At 42.9% G+C, this 14,881-nt stretch overlaps 1 protein-coding gene across 3 annotated transcripts in view; it reads left to right on the top strand.

Annotated features, from left to right (window-relative positions):
- Positions 1 to 1,229: 1,229 nt before the first annotated feature.
- Positions 1,230 to 14,881, top strand: part of LOC110538970 (collagen, type V, alpha 3a) — a 79,811-nt gene continuing 66,159 nt past the window's right edge. For 2 of the 3 annotated variants that reach the window (XM_036938396.2, XM_036938397.2), the window contains exon 1: positions 1,230 to 1,659. In XM_036938396.2, the coding sequence (XP_036794291.2) occupies positions 1,575 to 1,659 (85 nt within the window). In that variant the 5' untranslated portion in view covers positions 1,230 to 1,574. The remainder of the gene's footprint in view (positions 1,660 to 14,881) is intronic. The other variant, XM_036938398.2, reaches the window with a different exon arrangement.

Genomic DNA, 14,881 nt, shown 5'->3' with positions numbered 1-14,881 from the left:
ATTTTGCAACTGCACATGGGAACAAAGATCGTACTTTTTGGAGAAATGTCCTCTGGTCTGATGAATTGAAAATAGAACTGTTTGGCCATAATGACCATTGTTATGTTTGGAGGAAAAAGGGAAGCCTTGCAAGCCGAAGAACACCATCCCAACCGTGAAGCACGGGGGTGACAGCATCATGTTGTGGGGGTGCTTTCTGCAGGAGGGAGTGGTGCACTTCACAAAATAGATGGCATCATGAGGGAGGACAATTAGGTGGATATATTGAAGCAACATCTCAAAACATCAGTTAAAGCTTGGTCACAAATGGGTCTTCCAAATGGACAATGACCCCAAGCATACTTCCAAAGTTGTGGCGAAATGGCTTAAGGACAACAAAGTCAAGGTATTGGAGTGACCATCACAAAGCCCTGACCTCAAGCCCATATAAAATTTGTGGGCAGAACTGAAAAAGCGTGTGCGAGCAAGGAGGCCTACAAACCTGACTCAGTTATACCAGTTCTGTCAGGAGGAATGGGACAAAATTCACTTATTGCGGGAAGCTTGGGGAAGGCTACCCGAAACGTTTGACGCAAGTAAAACAATTTAAGGGCAATGCTACCAAATAGTAATTGAGTGTATATAAACTTCTGACCCACTGGGAATGTGATGAAAGAAATAAAAGCTTAAATAAATCATTCTCTCTGCTATTATTCTGACATTTCACATTCTTAAAATAATGTAACTGACCTAAAATAGGGAATTTTTGCTAGGATTAAATGTCAGGAATTGTGAAAAACTGAGTTTAAAATTATTTGGCTAAGGTGTATGTAAACGTCCCGACTTCAACTGTAGATAGCAGCTGTTTAGCTGGTTAAACAAAGGTTAGCTATGTTTTGGCAAAAATGAATGACCAAGTCAAGAAAGTTTATCAGCAGCCAGTGGTACTTGCCGCAACTGGTACTTGCGGGTGGTTTATAAAAAATAAAAAAAATGTTTATTTTACCACTTTTAGAAAACATATCTACTGTATATTACCGCGGACACCCTGCAGTAACTCTGCGGACCCTTTGAATACCCTGCAGTAACAGACCGAAAGTTTTTAACATCTTGCAGCATGACAAGTAACACAGAGCAGTAGTGGTGAAAGGAAGTGCTGAGTCTGACTGGATCACTGATCATCAGTAATACAGGCGCGACATAGCAAATTACCAGCAGTAGCCTCATAAACGTGCGTCCGCCAGACCTTTGAAAGCATAATTTTTCATCCTTTCCCGTTAGAGTCGCGAGACACCGTCCTATGTGGGGAAAGGAGGAGAGAGGGGGGGGGGGGGGGGGGGGGGCAGGAGAAGGGAGGGGAGGGGAGCGAGAAAGAGGGAGGATGAGAGGGAGAAATTGAATGAGGGACAGAGAGTGAAGAGAGGAGAGGATCCTCCAAAAAAACTAAGCAAGCGAAACTGCAGAGCGAATGTGCACTGTTCTAGCGCCGCACTGGTTTCTTTCCATTCACTACGCATGGCTGCGTAGCTCCTTTCTCATCAAGTTTTGTGTCATAAAGTTCTGTGGCGGAGGCAAGGGGGTCTCTGCTGTGAAAGATGGACCATTTAAAGAGGACGGCGGCGTGCAGGAGAATACAGCTATTTCTTATAATAATGTTCCACGCAACTACGGCACAAGCTGGTAAAGTATATGTTGGAATGCACCTGCTAATAAACAAAGTGATCGTTTCATTGTATGGATTGACATGGGAGGTGGACCCTTTTATTCATTTTCTTTGTTGATAATAGGCTACAAAATGTCATGTTCGGTTAACTTGCTACCCCATGTCTTTATAGAATGTTCTGGACACTTCAACAGAAACCAAACAAAAGTATATACGGTGTGAATTCGGTCGCAACTTCGCACTCGTTAATATTTTGTTAGCCGCATAATAATGTAATTGTAAAAGGCTCCGTCTGATCTCATTGGATATTTGACGATTCTGGATTGAATTTGTCCACTGAGTTGCTCCGGCTCGGGATTAATTTCGAAAGCAGTATTTAATGATTTGTTAAACCCCTTAAAATAATACAAATGGTAACTCTTCTCCTCGCTGTAATTTTGGCATTTTAAAGTAAAAAAAAAAAAAGTAAAGCAAAAAATGTATAAATCAAGAAGTCTAAGTTTTATAAATCAAGCATTATTCATAATGTATAGCCTATTCTGTGCGTCACTGCGCATTGGCGGTGTGTGATGGATGGTTACCTCAGTTTGTCAAATTCCTCTCATTACAAGTTAATCATAATAATTTAGCATCGTTTTGTTTTTGCATATTAATGTGTCCTCTAACCCATGTCCATTCTTGTATGCTTCATCCATTTGGATGTTGGGCTCAGTTTTCTCTGTGAGTGAGGAGGGAAGCGATTACCCCTGGAACACTGTTATGTTTGCGTTTGCTCGTGACCGGCGTCGGTTTACTGTGAAACGGTTTAATGTTGGTTTTAGAAGGAGGTGAATGACAGAACACTGACCGACCTGAGTAGATTAAAATTCTTGTCATGGAGCTGTTTTAAAAGGTGCTCACATAGGCTTCACGAAAAGGAGCTTGGTGTGACTATTCATCATAAAAAAAAAACTGTCTTCGAGCCATTTGCTAAACATGTATTAATTCATAACACATTTTGTTGTTTGTCACAGTGTTGTTCTTGTGTAATTGGTATGGTATGATGGAGATGGAGCATTTCAGTTTCCTTATTAACCTTTATGCCTAACTTTATTCCTTTGATATTCTAGATCCAGCTCATTAATATAACATATTTTAATAGGATTAGATACTATGGAGGAAATAAGGTATTATCGAGAATTTGGGTTTTGGGTTTAGACCAGCTGCAAAATTAGTGTATGCACACCCTGATTGGAAGGAGCTGATTTCTGTTGCTTTTAGTTCTGGAGCCATGACAACATGCCTCCATGTTCTACCTACATAACAAAGATATGGTGAGGCCTGTCTATGTTTGTGGCCTGATTACAGGCTTATGGGCATGCTCAGCTGCCACTGCAGGTATGAAGCCATTATACATTGCCTTCGGAAAGTATTCAGACCCCTAGACTTTTTCCATATTTTATTAAGTTACAGCCTTATTCTAATATTGGAAGAAAGAAAAAAATCCACAACAATCTACACACGATACCCCATAATGACAAACCCGAAAACAGGTTTTTAGAAATGTTTGCTAATTTATAAAAAATAAAAAACAGAAATACCTTATTTAAATAAGTATTCAGACCCTTTGCTATAAGACTCGAAATTGAGCTCAGGTGCATCCTGTTTCCATTGATCATCCTTGAGATGTTTCTACAACTTGATTGGAGTCCACCTGAGGTAAATTCAATTGTTTAGAAATGATTTGAAAAGGCACACACTTGTGTATACAAGGTCCCACAGTTGACAGTGCATGTCAGAGTAAAAACCAAGCCATGAAGTTGAAGGAATTGTCCGTAGAGCTCAACAGGGTTGTGTACAGATCTGGGGAAGGGTACCAAAACATTTCTGCAGCATTGAAGGTCCCCAAGAACACAGTGGCCTTCATCATTCTTAAATGCAAGAAGTTTGGAACCACCAAGACTCTTCCTAGAGCTGGCCGCCCAGCCAAACTGAGCAATCGGGGGAGAAGGGCCTTGGTCAGAGAGGTAACCAAGAACCCGATGGTCACTCTAACAGAGCTCCAGAGTTCCTCTGTGGAGATGGGAGAACCTTCCAGAAGGACAATCATCTCTGCAGCACTCCGCCAATCAGGGCTTTAAGGTAGAGTGGCCAGACGGAAGCCACTCCTCAGTAAAAGGCACATGACAGCCCACTTGGAGTTTGCCAAAAGTTACCGAAAGACTCTCAGACCATGAGAAACAAGATTCTCTGGTCTGATGAAACCAAGATTGAAATCTTTGGCCTAAATGCCAAGCATTACATCTGGAGGAAATATGCTGGTGGCAGAATCATGCTGTGGGTATGTTTTTCAGCAGCTGGGACTGGGAGACTAGTCAGGATCGAGGGAAAGATGAACGAAGCAAAGTACAGAGAGATCCTTAATGAAAACCTGCTCCAGAGCGCTCAGCACCTCAGAATGGGGAGAAGGTTCAGCTTCCAACATGACAACGACCCTAAGCACACAGCCAAGACAACACAGGAGTGGCTTCGGGACAAGTGTCTGAATGTCCTTGAGTGGCCCAGCCAGAAACTGGATTTAAACCCGATTGAACATCTCTGAAGAGACCTGAAAATAGCTGTGAAGCAACTCTCCCCGTCCAACCTTACAGAGCTTGAGAGGATCTGCAGAGGAGAATGGGAGAAACTCCCCAAATACAGGTGTGCCAAGCTTGTAGCGTCATACCCAAGAAGACCCGAGACTGTAATCACTGCCAAAGGTGCTTCAACAAAGTACTGAGTAAAGGTTCTGAATACTTATGTACATTTAATATTTCAGTTTTTTTTATTTAAAAAATTTGCCAAAATTTCTAAAAACCTGTTTTTGCTTTGTCATTAAGAGGTATTGTGTGTAGATTGATGAGGGAAAAAAACAATTTAATAAATTTTAGAATATGGCTGTAACGTAACAAAATGTGGAAAAAGTCAAGGGATCTGAATACTTTCTGAAGGCACTGTATAATACTACCAATAAAAACTTCAGATGACAGTTTGAACTGAGAGTCTGGACTCAACTAGACGTCTGCCACACTTGGGCTATTAGGCCTGCCATGAGCAGCAATAAAGCTACGCCCTCTGGTAGTGTTTTTTTCAGTGTCTTAGACCTGCAACATTTGACTGTTTCCTTGCAGGTGCTCCATTATAGAGGCTAGACTTTACCGCCAAATGCTTACTTATTTGAGACCCTGTTGTTTGTTGGTGTGGTTGGGTTGTCTGTAATGAGGGGTGATATTGTGAGTCAGAGAATAGTATGATGGCTTGAACGTGTTGGAGCTGTGGGGAATTGTATGGTCTTGCTCTACTGTGCTGATATGACAGTACAGGATAAGTGATGGTGTTTGATAATGTGTGGACTGGGCCAGTGTGAGTGGGAGAATGTTTTCACATGTGCCTGGGAGAGCATCAAGACTGTGCTTTGTAGTCATGTTTGACGACAGGAAGAGAGACATTCTTGCACACGTCCACAGTTTGTGACTCCTCTGTTCCTCGGCCCCTTCACATTTTTTCAATCTCTCCTTTCTTTTCTCTTCTTTTTCTTTGGCTGTTAAAAGACACAGGAAAGAGGGGGTTTGTTTAGATTTCATATGCTGCATCTCCTCCTCATCTACATTCTCCTCCCTCCCTGTGTCCCCCCCTGCCTCCCCCCACCTTCCCCATCCTGGCAGTATGACAGAGGGGAATTCACGCGTGCAGTCCCCTCTCTGAATCCCATTTGATCCTGCCGCCTTGCTGTTCCTGCACCAGACTCCCAGAGGAGAGGACAAGTCATGTTCCTCTTTGATCACGCTACAAATGAGCCTGGGAAATAGAAACCAATGAAAAAAGAGGACCATTTTAGAAAGGAACTAAAAAGAGGAGAGGAAAGTTTGATGCCTGTTAGTGCTATCAGCATCCGCTGTCACAGGAATCGTGTTCCTAATGGAAAGATTTGAAACATGAAAAGATGCTGACGTGCTTGTTAATATCTCCACCTGAAACAAAGACATGTGTCCCCTGTTCTGTTGGTGTGGATCTTGGCAGGCATTTTGCCTTTTTTCTGCAAAACTGTTAGAAATAGGAATCCCCTGACATCCAATATGTGTAAATAATATCAAACATCTCTGTCAAAAATCTATGCTAAGCAATAAACATCTGGCTTCCAGAAACAGAACAAGAAGAAGCACTCCTCCCCCAGCCCAGCTACGGGTCTCTATGTTTCAGAGCTGTAGACGGCTCATTCCTCTCTCAGAAGAATGGGGATTGAGGCCCTTTCTGCACAAAGAGACCCATACGGAACAGTCCCCTCTGTCTGTGGTGTCCTCCAGCCTGTCATACAGGCCTTTATTCCAGGTCAAGCCTTATCAGAGCCATACATCATATCTTAACCTCCTAGGGAATCTTGACAGTTAGTTAGCTATCTGACCAGAACCATCTGCAGTCTTATCTTAACAATATACAAGTCAAATTATACAGATGGCCTGGCTGTTTTAAATGGGATACAACATCCTCTTCATACGGCCCAGTCAGTGTCCATTACTGTAAGCACTGACACCAGGTAGTAAACTTTAACAGGGTATAGTGCAACGTGAACCACAGTAAATCAGCTTTACAATAGCAAGAAATGCATCAAGTTATCGTCAACAACTGAGTGGAGTGAACAAAGAGAAACTGCCTGTACAACAGTGGAGGCTGCTGATTGGAGGACGGCTCAGAATAAAGGTTGGAACAGAGTGAAAGGAATGGTATCAAACACATGGAAACCATGCATTTGATGTATTTGATACTTTCCACCTACTCCCCTGCTGCCATTACCACGAGCCCATCCTCCCCAATTAAGTTGCCACCAACCTCCTGTGCTGTACAAGTACACATGTGCAATGCATGTAGCATGTTTGTGAAGGGTGGGAGTGGCATGTTTTGGTTGCGGGAGCTCTGGTATTGCACACCATGCTAACTCAATGTTAAGATGTTTGAGAGAGTGATTGATTGTAAGAATTGACTGGAATTTGTTGTATTTGTGTGTGTGTGTGTGGTGTGTGTGTGCGTGCAAGTGTCTCTCTCTCTGTGTGTGTGCGTGCGTGCAAGTGTCTCTGTGTGTGTGTCCGTGCGTGCGTGCGTGCGTGCAAGTGTCTCTCTCTCTCTGTGTGTGTGTGTGTGTGTACGTGTGTCCGTGTGTGTGTGTGTGTGTGTGTGTGTGTGTCCGTGTGTGTGTGTGTATGTATGTCCGTGTGTGTGTGCTGTGAGTGTATAGTGGACAGAGAGCCCCGGGGCAGGTGTTTCCTCTATGGGGCCAGCAGCAGTAGGCCAGCCTGGCCCTCATCTCATGCAGTGAGTAAACATCAGCAGAACAAACTGTGGAGCTAGAAGAATGTCAGGGTGACGTGCGAGGAAGGGAGATGTGGAACCAAACTCAAATCTGTCCAGACAACACACACTCTCCACTCACACACTCCTCCACGCACATACTGACCCTTAGCCTTGCCACTGAGATTAGCTTCTGACCCACATTCACAACTCACAGAGTAATCACTGTTACAAATATGCAAAGAGGTGGCAATGTAGAGACAACCGACCTGAATGAGACTGTTATTATGAGTGAGCTTGTACTCTACAGAACAGAATGGACTGATAGCACATCAGTGAAAGAACCCACATGCTCAGATCCGTCAGGCTCACACATGTTCTGTCCGTGTTCCTGAGCTGTTGGAGCGTGGAGGAGTGTGTGTGTGTATTGTGTGTGTGTGTTGGAGCATGTAGGAGAGAGGAGAGCTAGGATTCAGCAGCATAGCAGCAGGCGGAGGATTCCACGTCGGTCTCCCACACAACCAACGGTTTGAATGGCTCCCAAGCTCCCCAGTGATAACTCAAAGCAGACCCAATGCTAGCCCCTGTCCCACATTTGTGTTGGAAGAATTCTTCGAACACAACACATTCCTCTGTCTCTCCATGTAAACCTTTTAACAAACCCCGTTCACTTGATAGTGGACATATCGTATTCTCCGTTCCTCCGTTCCTCTAGCCTATCTCTCCTTCTCTGTTTGAAAGTGAGTGAAGAGTGGGTTTCCCAGACAGGCCGATGATAGACAGACAAATGGACAGACAAGGACGGAGCAGCAGATTGAGTAGTCGACACAGACTGAGAGGCACAAAACAAACCACAATGTTTATTGACCTGATTTTATAGCGTGGGTTGTTTGCTATTATGTTTTTGTATGTGAGTAGAACTACAGTATGTGTGTGAGTATGACTATTTGTGTGAGTAGGACTATGTGTGTGAGTAGGCCTATGTGTGTGAGTAGGTCTATGTGTGTGAGTAGGCCTATGTGTGTGAGTAGGACTATGTGTGTGAGTAGGACTATGTGTGTGAGTAGGCCTATGTGTGTGAGTAGGACTATGTGTGTGAGTAGGACTATGTGTGTGAATAGGACTATGTGTGTGAGTAGGACTATGTGTGTGAGTAGTACTATGTGTGTGAGTAGGACTATGTGTGTGAGAAGGACTATGTGTGTGAGAAGGACTATGTGTGTGAGAAGGACTATGTGTGTGAGTAGGACTATGTGTGTGAGTAGGACTATGTGTGTGAGTAGGACTATGTGTGTGAGAAGGACGATGTGTGTGAGAAGGACGATGTGTGTGAGTAGGACGATGTGTGTGAGAAGGACTATTATGTGTGTGAGTAGGACTATGAGTGTGAGAAGGACTATGTGTGTGAGAAAGACTATGTGTGTGAGAAGGACTATGTGTGTGAGTAGGACTATGAGTGTGAGTAGGACTATGTGTGTGAGAAGGACTATGTGTGTGAGTAGGACTATGAGTGTGAGTAGGACTATGTGTGTGAGAAGGACTATGTGTGTGAGAAGGACTATGTGTGTGAGTAGGACTATGAGTGTGAGTAGGCCTATGAGTGTGAGTAGGACTATGAGTGCTTATTCAAACTATATTTAGAATGTGGTTTAAAGTTGATGGATGTGGACATGAGTGTGTGTGGTGGTGTGGGAGCATGTTTCTGGCGTGCCCCTGCTCTTTTGTTCCCCCTCCCCTCGCCTCAGCACCTTTGCTGTCCACACCACAGTGACCCATGACCTATAGAGGTCAGAGGTTAGTCTTAGGGTCATTTGATTTTTAATTCTAGCCCCTCTTGGAGGTTCTGAGCGATGCTGTCTGTGCTGTTCTAGACATTTTCTCCTGACCCTCGTTTCCTCACTTTTACTGCCCATTAATCTGTTCTCACTTATTACCAATCACCAACTGTTATGCAGAAACATCACTGAGGACTTTTAATGCAACATGGCATGCTAAAAGGATGAAGCAAAGGATTATGTAGGATTATGAAGGCCTGTGTCCATATACAAAGGCTTGACTTCCATATTTAAACATCTGGTAACATCTGCGTAATATGCAGATAAAGGCAGAGCGATCTGCATATCTCAAAACATCACACAGAACACCAAATCATATCTGGATTCAAATTTGTTTTCTGTCAAATAGTTGGTGCAATTGAATCAGTTGGATAGACCCTGGCCCCTCTGTCTGGCTCTTCAGGCAGGCACAATGAAACTCTCAAAGTAGTTGAAACAAACAAAAACTCTAATGCATATCCCAAACGATCCCACATTACACCCAGTGCAACTGGAACGGTTTCCTCAGCGCAGGGTGTGATGCTCTGGGAAATATCCTCAGCCAAGTTTGTTACTGCACCGTGAAAAAAAAAAAAATCACCTTTATTTAACCTGGTAGGCCAGTTGAGAACAAGTTCTCATTTACAACTGCGACCGGGCCAAGATTAAGCAAAGCAGTGCGACACAAACAACAACACAGAGTTACACATGGAGTAAACAAACGTACAGTCAATAACACAATAGAAAGAAAAAAAAAACACCCAGGGGTGAAAGTAAGTTGGTACGGTCCGGAACAGCGTCCCGGATAAATAAATATTGGGGGTACGCCGTACTGGTAGAACGTGAACCTACACAATAATTATCACAAAATGCCAAGAAAATATTGACCATTACACCCTTATTTAACATTACCAAATGTCAGCCACATGAAAAATGAGAGAGTTGACTTGAAACCCGGGGGTATAAGCTCCAAATTGGGTTGTGGAGGAGATGGGTGACCTATACCGCGATGCGCGTGGACAGCAGTGGACCCAATTCAGGCTACAAGTTCAGGCATAATGACAATCTCAGTCATCTCAGATGCAATAAATCCAACTACTAACAGATTAGATTTGTTTAGAAAAATATGTATGTTATTTATGTTTGTGTAGCATAATATTAATCAACAAATCAATGTACATGCAAAAACAAGTATTGAAACAAATAATTCTGAAAATCAACCAACAAATATGATAATAATAGTTAGTAATAATAGTCATTTTACTCAACAAGCTTGTTTAAGTTCAGCTCACTTCGAGCAGAACTTGTTGAGTAGACAAACTTTGACACATGAGCTCAAATCCTTGGCCTTTTGAAGTCCCCTCAACTCACAGAATAACGCTGATAACACAATTGGTTAAATGGGCTTTTAAACAGTACGGCCCTGATGCTCAGATGGAGAAATCCCCCGTTCATAGGCGTGATTGTGTTTGAACAATGTTAGAATTGTTGCCTTTTTTTTTTCCAGGAGTGGAAGTGGTGTGTGACTCATATCAGAGGGAAAGAAATGTCTTCAGAGAAGAGGTTGAATAGAGACCACTCTGATTACATGTATGTTCATGCATGATGCATGGTAGAGGTTGTGGTGCTCAGTTGTATGCAGAGAAAGAGAGAGAGGTTTAGTAGCACACTATGAAGCTGCTGAGAGTGTCTTCAGAAGAGCCGTCGAGGACTGAGAACAAATGATGCCAATGTGTGATAGATATGTGGAGATAGTGGCCAATCTTCCTGCCTGCAGGACGTATGTGAAGGGTGTTCAGTACATGTAGCATCGCGCTATCACACTATTGTTGTGTAACATTAGCAGTGGACAGAGGGAGCTCTGTGAGCGAGGCTGTGTTAAGTGAGGCCTACCGAGGCCTGTTCTGTCTGTCAGCCAGGGCCGAGGAGAGGAGGACTAGAGAGGACAGTACTAACTGCCGTAGGGGAGACATGTTGTTCTCAGACACACACTGGCTGAGTGATTCATGGTCTTTGAGAGGAGGGGAACAGCAGGGAGGACCAGAAGAGGAGACACACAGACGGGAGGAAGAAGACCCAAATGTCACACGTGGGATGTGTGCTGTACACTCAGTGCCATGCTCGCTAGATGAGTGCTGGAATTTGGTGAGTGTGGAAAATATGTACAGTATGGCTGAACTCTGACCTTATGCGGCACTGGAAAGCATATTGTTCTAACAAAGCACTCCTTTATCTCTATTTCTGCATGGCCACAACCACACATACAGTAGAATTCACATCACTCCAGTGTAATGTAGGTAGATGTGGTATATATATCACTGACTCAGTCCAAGCTAGGGAGATCAAACACACTCTACACGTAATGACTCCAACAGGTAAAGTGAGGTAAGGATTATTAGGAGGTCTAATGAGATTCAGACAGGTGATGCTGGTGAAGGAAGCATCGCTGCAGGACAGACAGGTAGATGACAGACAGCACCAGTCCTGAGGAGTCAATCACTGTTGATGTTGGGGCGGCTCCAGACCTCACATGGCCTCCTGCCAACAGCTCTGCTCGCCCAGGGATGCTTTACGACACCAGGCCAGGGGAAAGGAGAGGAGGAGAAGGAACATTCCCCAGGCCTGTGTAAATTCCCCCATGGAGCAACTGTAGCTGCTGTACTGTGTGAACAATGGTGGCTCTGGGACAGTAGGGTAGGAGGTAGGGAGGGGTAGGGTGGTGGGGGTGAGAGGTTAGCACTCAGCCGTCCATCTGTGTCACTGCTGTGTTTGATTAGCCTCTGTCTGTTTGTGGTCGTTGGGATGTTATATCCCTTTTATCCCCTCACTGGTGAATTCCTTCCTTCTTGTTCCCAGAATGATAGATATTATCTGGTCTCTGTCAGATATCGGATTCCATCTCTTGCATTTGTATTGATTGCCGTCCAAAATAGTTGGATGTTTCATATTCATTTGAATATTTCTGAGTCTTTGGCTATAGTTTGTCCTGTGTAGGCTGTCATTGTAAATAATAATTTGTTATTAACTGACTTGCCTAGTTAAGGTTCAATTTAAAAAAAATATATATATATCACACGTGGGATGTGTGCTGTACACTCAGTGCCATGCTCGCTAGATGAGTGCTGGAATTTGGTGAGAGTGGAAAATATGTACAGTATGGCTGAACTCTGACCTTATGTGTAACAAAGTTCTGTGGAGTATCTTTGTGTGTGTGTGTGTGTGTGTGTGTGTCTGGCACCTCATTGTGAAGATTGTTTCTTTCAGAAGAGGAATTTCTCCTGCTCTTCTCATTGTTTTCCCACATGGCATTGCACATTTAGACTCCTGTCTGAGGTCAAAGGTCAGATAGAAGGCTCTCTGTACATTAGTCATGTGGATGTTATGTTTGGTTATGTATGCTGTGTTGTGTTATACATTAGTTATACTTTACATAATATTTTTATGCCAAACAACTCTATGCACAAGGACTGCATTTAACAATTTCCAGCGACCACGTTTTAATGCGACCACGTTTTCCAAAAATGTCTGCTCCAAATGAAGATTCAAAGATGTTTGCAGAAAGAATGGGATGTCAACTATGACATGGCACCTTGAGTTTGAAAACATATATTTTGGTTATTGAACTACAGTTTGTGAAGTGGATTTAAATACGGTAACATCATGGGTCCCTGATCTATACTACTCAGAAATGGAGAATTACGAATATGAATGTCATTCTCCTTACATTCTCCTGGACATCACAGCGCAGCACAGCACAGCACAGTAGAGTAGAGTTCAGTACAGTGCAGTAGAGTAGAGTACAGTGGAGTATAGTTCAGTACAGTAGCATACAGTACAATATACTGTACTCTACTGTACTATAATTCTACTTTTCTTTACTGTACTGTATTGTACTATACTACTGGATTGTATTGTAGTGTACTCTACTGTGCTCTACTCACTGTACTGTAATGTACTGTACTGTGCTATCTTAAAGATATGTGGGTTCTTGGTAATGGAATTACAAGACAAAATATTGATATTAGTTGGAAGTGGTCTTTACGTCAACTTTATTGCATTTTAATGTATTTCTAATACATTTTAAGACTTTTTTGCTAGATGTTTCCAAAGAAACATCTTTGACAAGAAATCAAAGTCTTTACTTTTGCCTAATTTTTAGGATAAAAACGATTGAAAAATGTATCTATGCCTCATTTCCCCAAAATATAGACTCTTAGCTTTCATTTGACACCCAAAGTGATATGCTCCTATGAACTTCATGTTGATGCTCATGGGTCCTTTACATGGAAATGCTCCGTTTGGACAAGAGCCTTGAGGATTGGATAGTTTGGACAAGAGCCTTGAGGATTGGATAGTTTGGACAAGAGCCTTGAGGATTGGATAGTTTGGACAACAGAGACCATGTGATTGAAGAATTTGAACTAGAGAACCTTTGGGATTGGATAGTTTGGACAAGAGAGCCCAGGGGATTGAAGAATTTGGACTAGAGAGCCTTTGGGATTGGATAGTTTGGACAAGACAGCCTATAGGATTGAAGAATTTGGACTAAAGAGCCTTTGGGATTGGATAGTTTAGACAAGACTGAGTAATTGAGTTATTGTTGTTTTGAGTCTGTCTGTAACACAGCACTCCAAAGGCCTGTCGTAATTAGACCCATGCTGCTGCAGATTAAAATGCTGTTTTGGCTGTTCAAAACATCATTGCCTTATGACCTGTGTGTGTGTGTGTGTGTGTGTGTGTGTGTGACCAGCTTGACCTGATAAATTATTCACTGGTATTTACTTCTTGATTCACGGCAGGGCAATTAGGCTGGATTTGAAAAGACATCATAAATGTCTATGTGTGGGCGAGGGCAGGCGAGGACTGTGGGAATGAGCATCAGCATGAGTAAGGCTGTAAGGCTGTCACTGTGTGCGTACGCTCAGACAGTTGTGTTTGTTAGGAGCAAGCAGCAACTCCTGTAATTAAATCATTTATAGGGATTGTTTATGACTCCCATATCAAAGTAGAATTTAAGCTGCTTTGTCTTACGGACCTTTAAATCAGTACCTGATGTTTTCCATTGTGTTTCAGACTCAGTCTGGATTTAATTCACAGCTTAACCTATTTACAGTGCAGCCTGTTACCATTCTATGGGTGCTCTGTGGGTGAGATCTGAGCTGCTGTGAATAAAAGGTCTCTGCTATGCAAATAAATAATGCCATAAAAGCTAACAGGGTGTTTTTCTGCAAGCAGCGAGTGGGCACTGGTTAATTCTCACCACATGTTTAATTAACAGAGAGAAGAAAAGTAGAAAGTGTAGCATGGGGAGAGGAGGGGAGAGAAAGAGCTACAGGGGGCAACTTCAATTTAGGATCCTCTTTTTAAATGGCTGGAATGCTCAATTCTGCGTTGCCAGCGTTGCCAGTCTCCCCATAAGCTGTGTGTGTGTGTCTGTGTTAGGGCTGGAAATGGCCAGGGACCTCACAAGACGATATTATCACAATACTTAGGTATCGATACAATGATTTGCGATTTTCACAACTCTATATGTATTGCGATTCGATACTGCGATTTTATTGCGATTCGATGTTCCAACATATTGCTTTTCATCTGTCTGCTGCAGAGGAACGAGAGAGAGCATGAGAAAATGAGTTTTGATCAGTTAGGGAAGTAAAGTATTGAAAACATGTTGGCTCACTGTTTAAAAAGAACAAGCTGTAGGAAGAAAAATACTTTTGGCACAGGTACAGCCAGCTGACAAGAGCTGGCTAAGGCTACCTAGCAAAATCAAAATAAATGACTAATTGACTGCCAACTGTAAATAAACTACAGGCATGTTTTAATTATCACCGAAGGGGTGAACACACAGCAGTGTGAACTAGTACATACTCCTACATCTTTTATTCCCATGTTACTTCTGAAAGAGTTATCTTTGTGTTTATTCCTGATAAACACATTGTAACTGGAGAAATGTGTATTGCACATGCCAGTGAAACGTTGTGAATGGGAGAGATGGTGAGAGAGGTGTCTTGCTGTGGGATGCTGGCTCTAGGCAGGTGTCAGCTGTCAGGTGTGTTCCAGTGTGTAGTGTACAGCAGGATTATACAGTAGGCGGAGTCATGGCTGGATCCCATAATAATAG

Source organism: Oncorhynchus mykiss, chromosome 12, assembly GCF_057628025.1.
Source record: "Oncorhynchus mykiss isolate SJ-2025 chromosome 12, ASM5762802v1, whole genome shotgun sequence".
NCBI classification, from domain to species: Eukaryota; Metazoa; Chordata; class Actinopteri; order Salmoniformes; family Salmonidae; genus Oncorhynchus; species Oncorhynchus mykiss.
The sequence above is the reverse complement of the archived record's forward strand: the minus strand, read 5'-3'. Positions and strand labels throughout refer to the sequence as shown.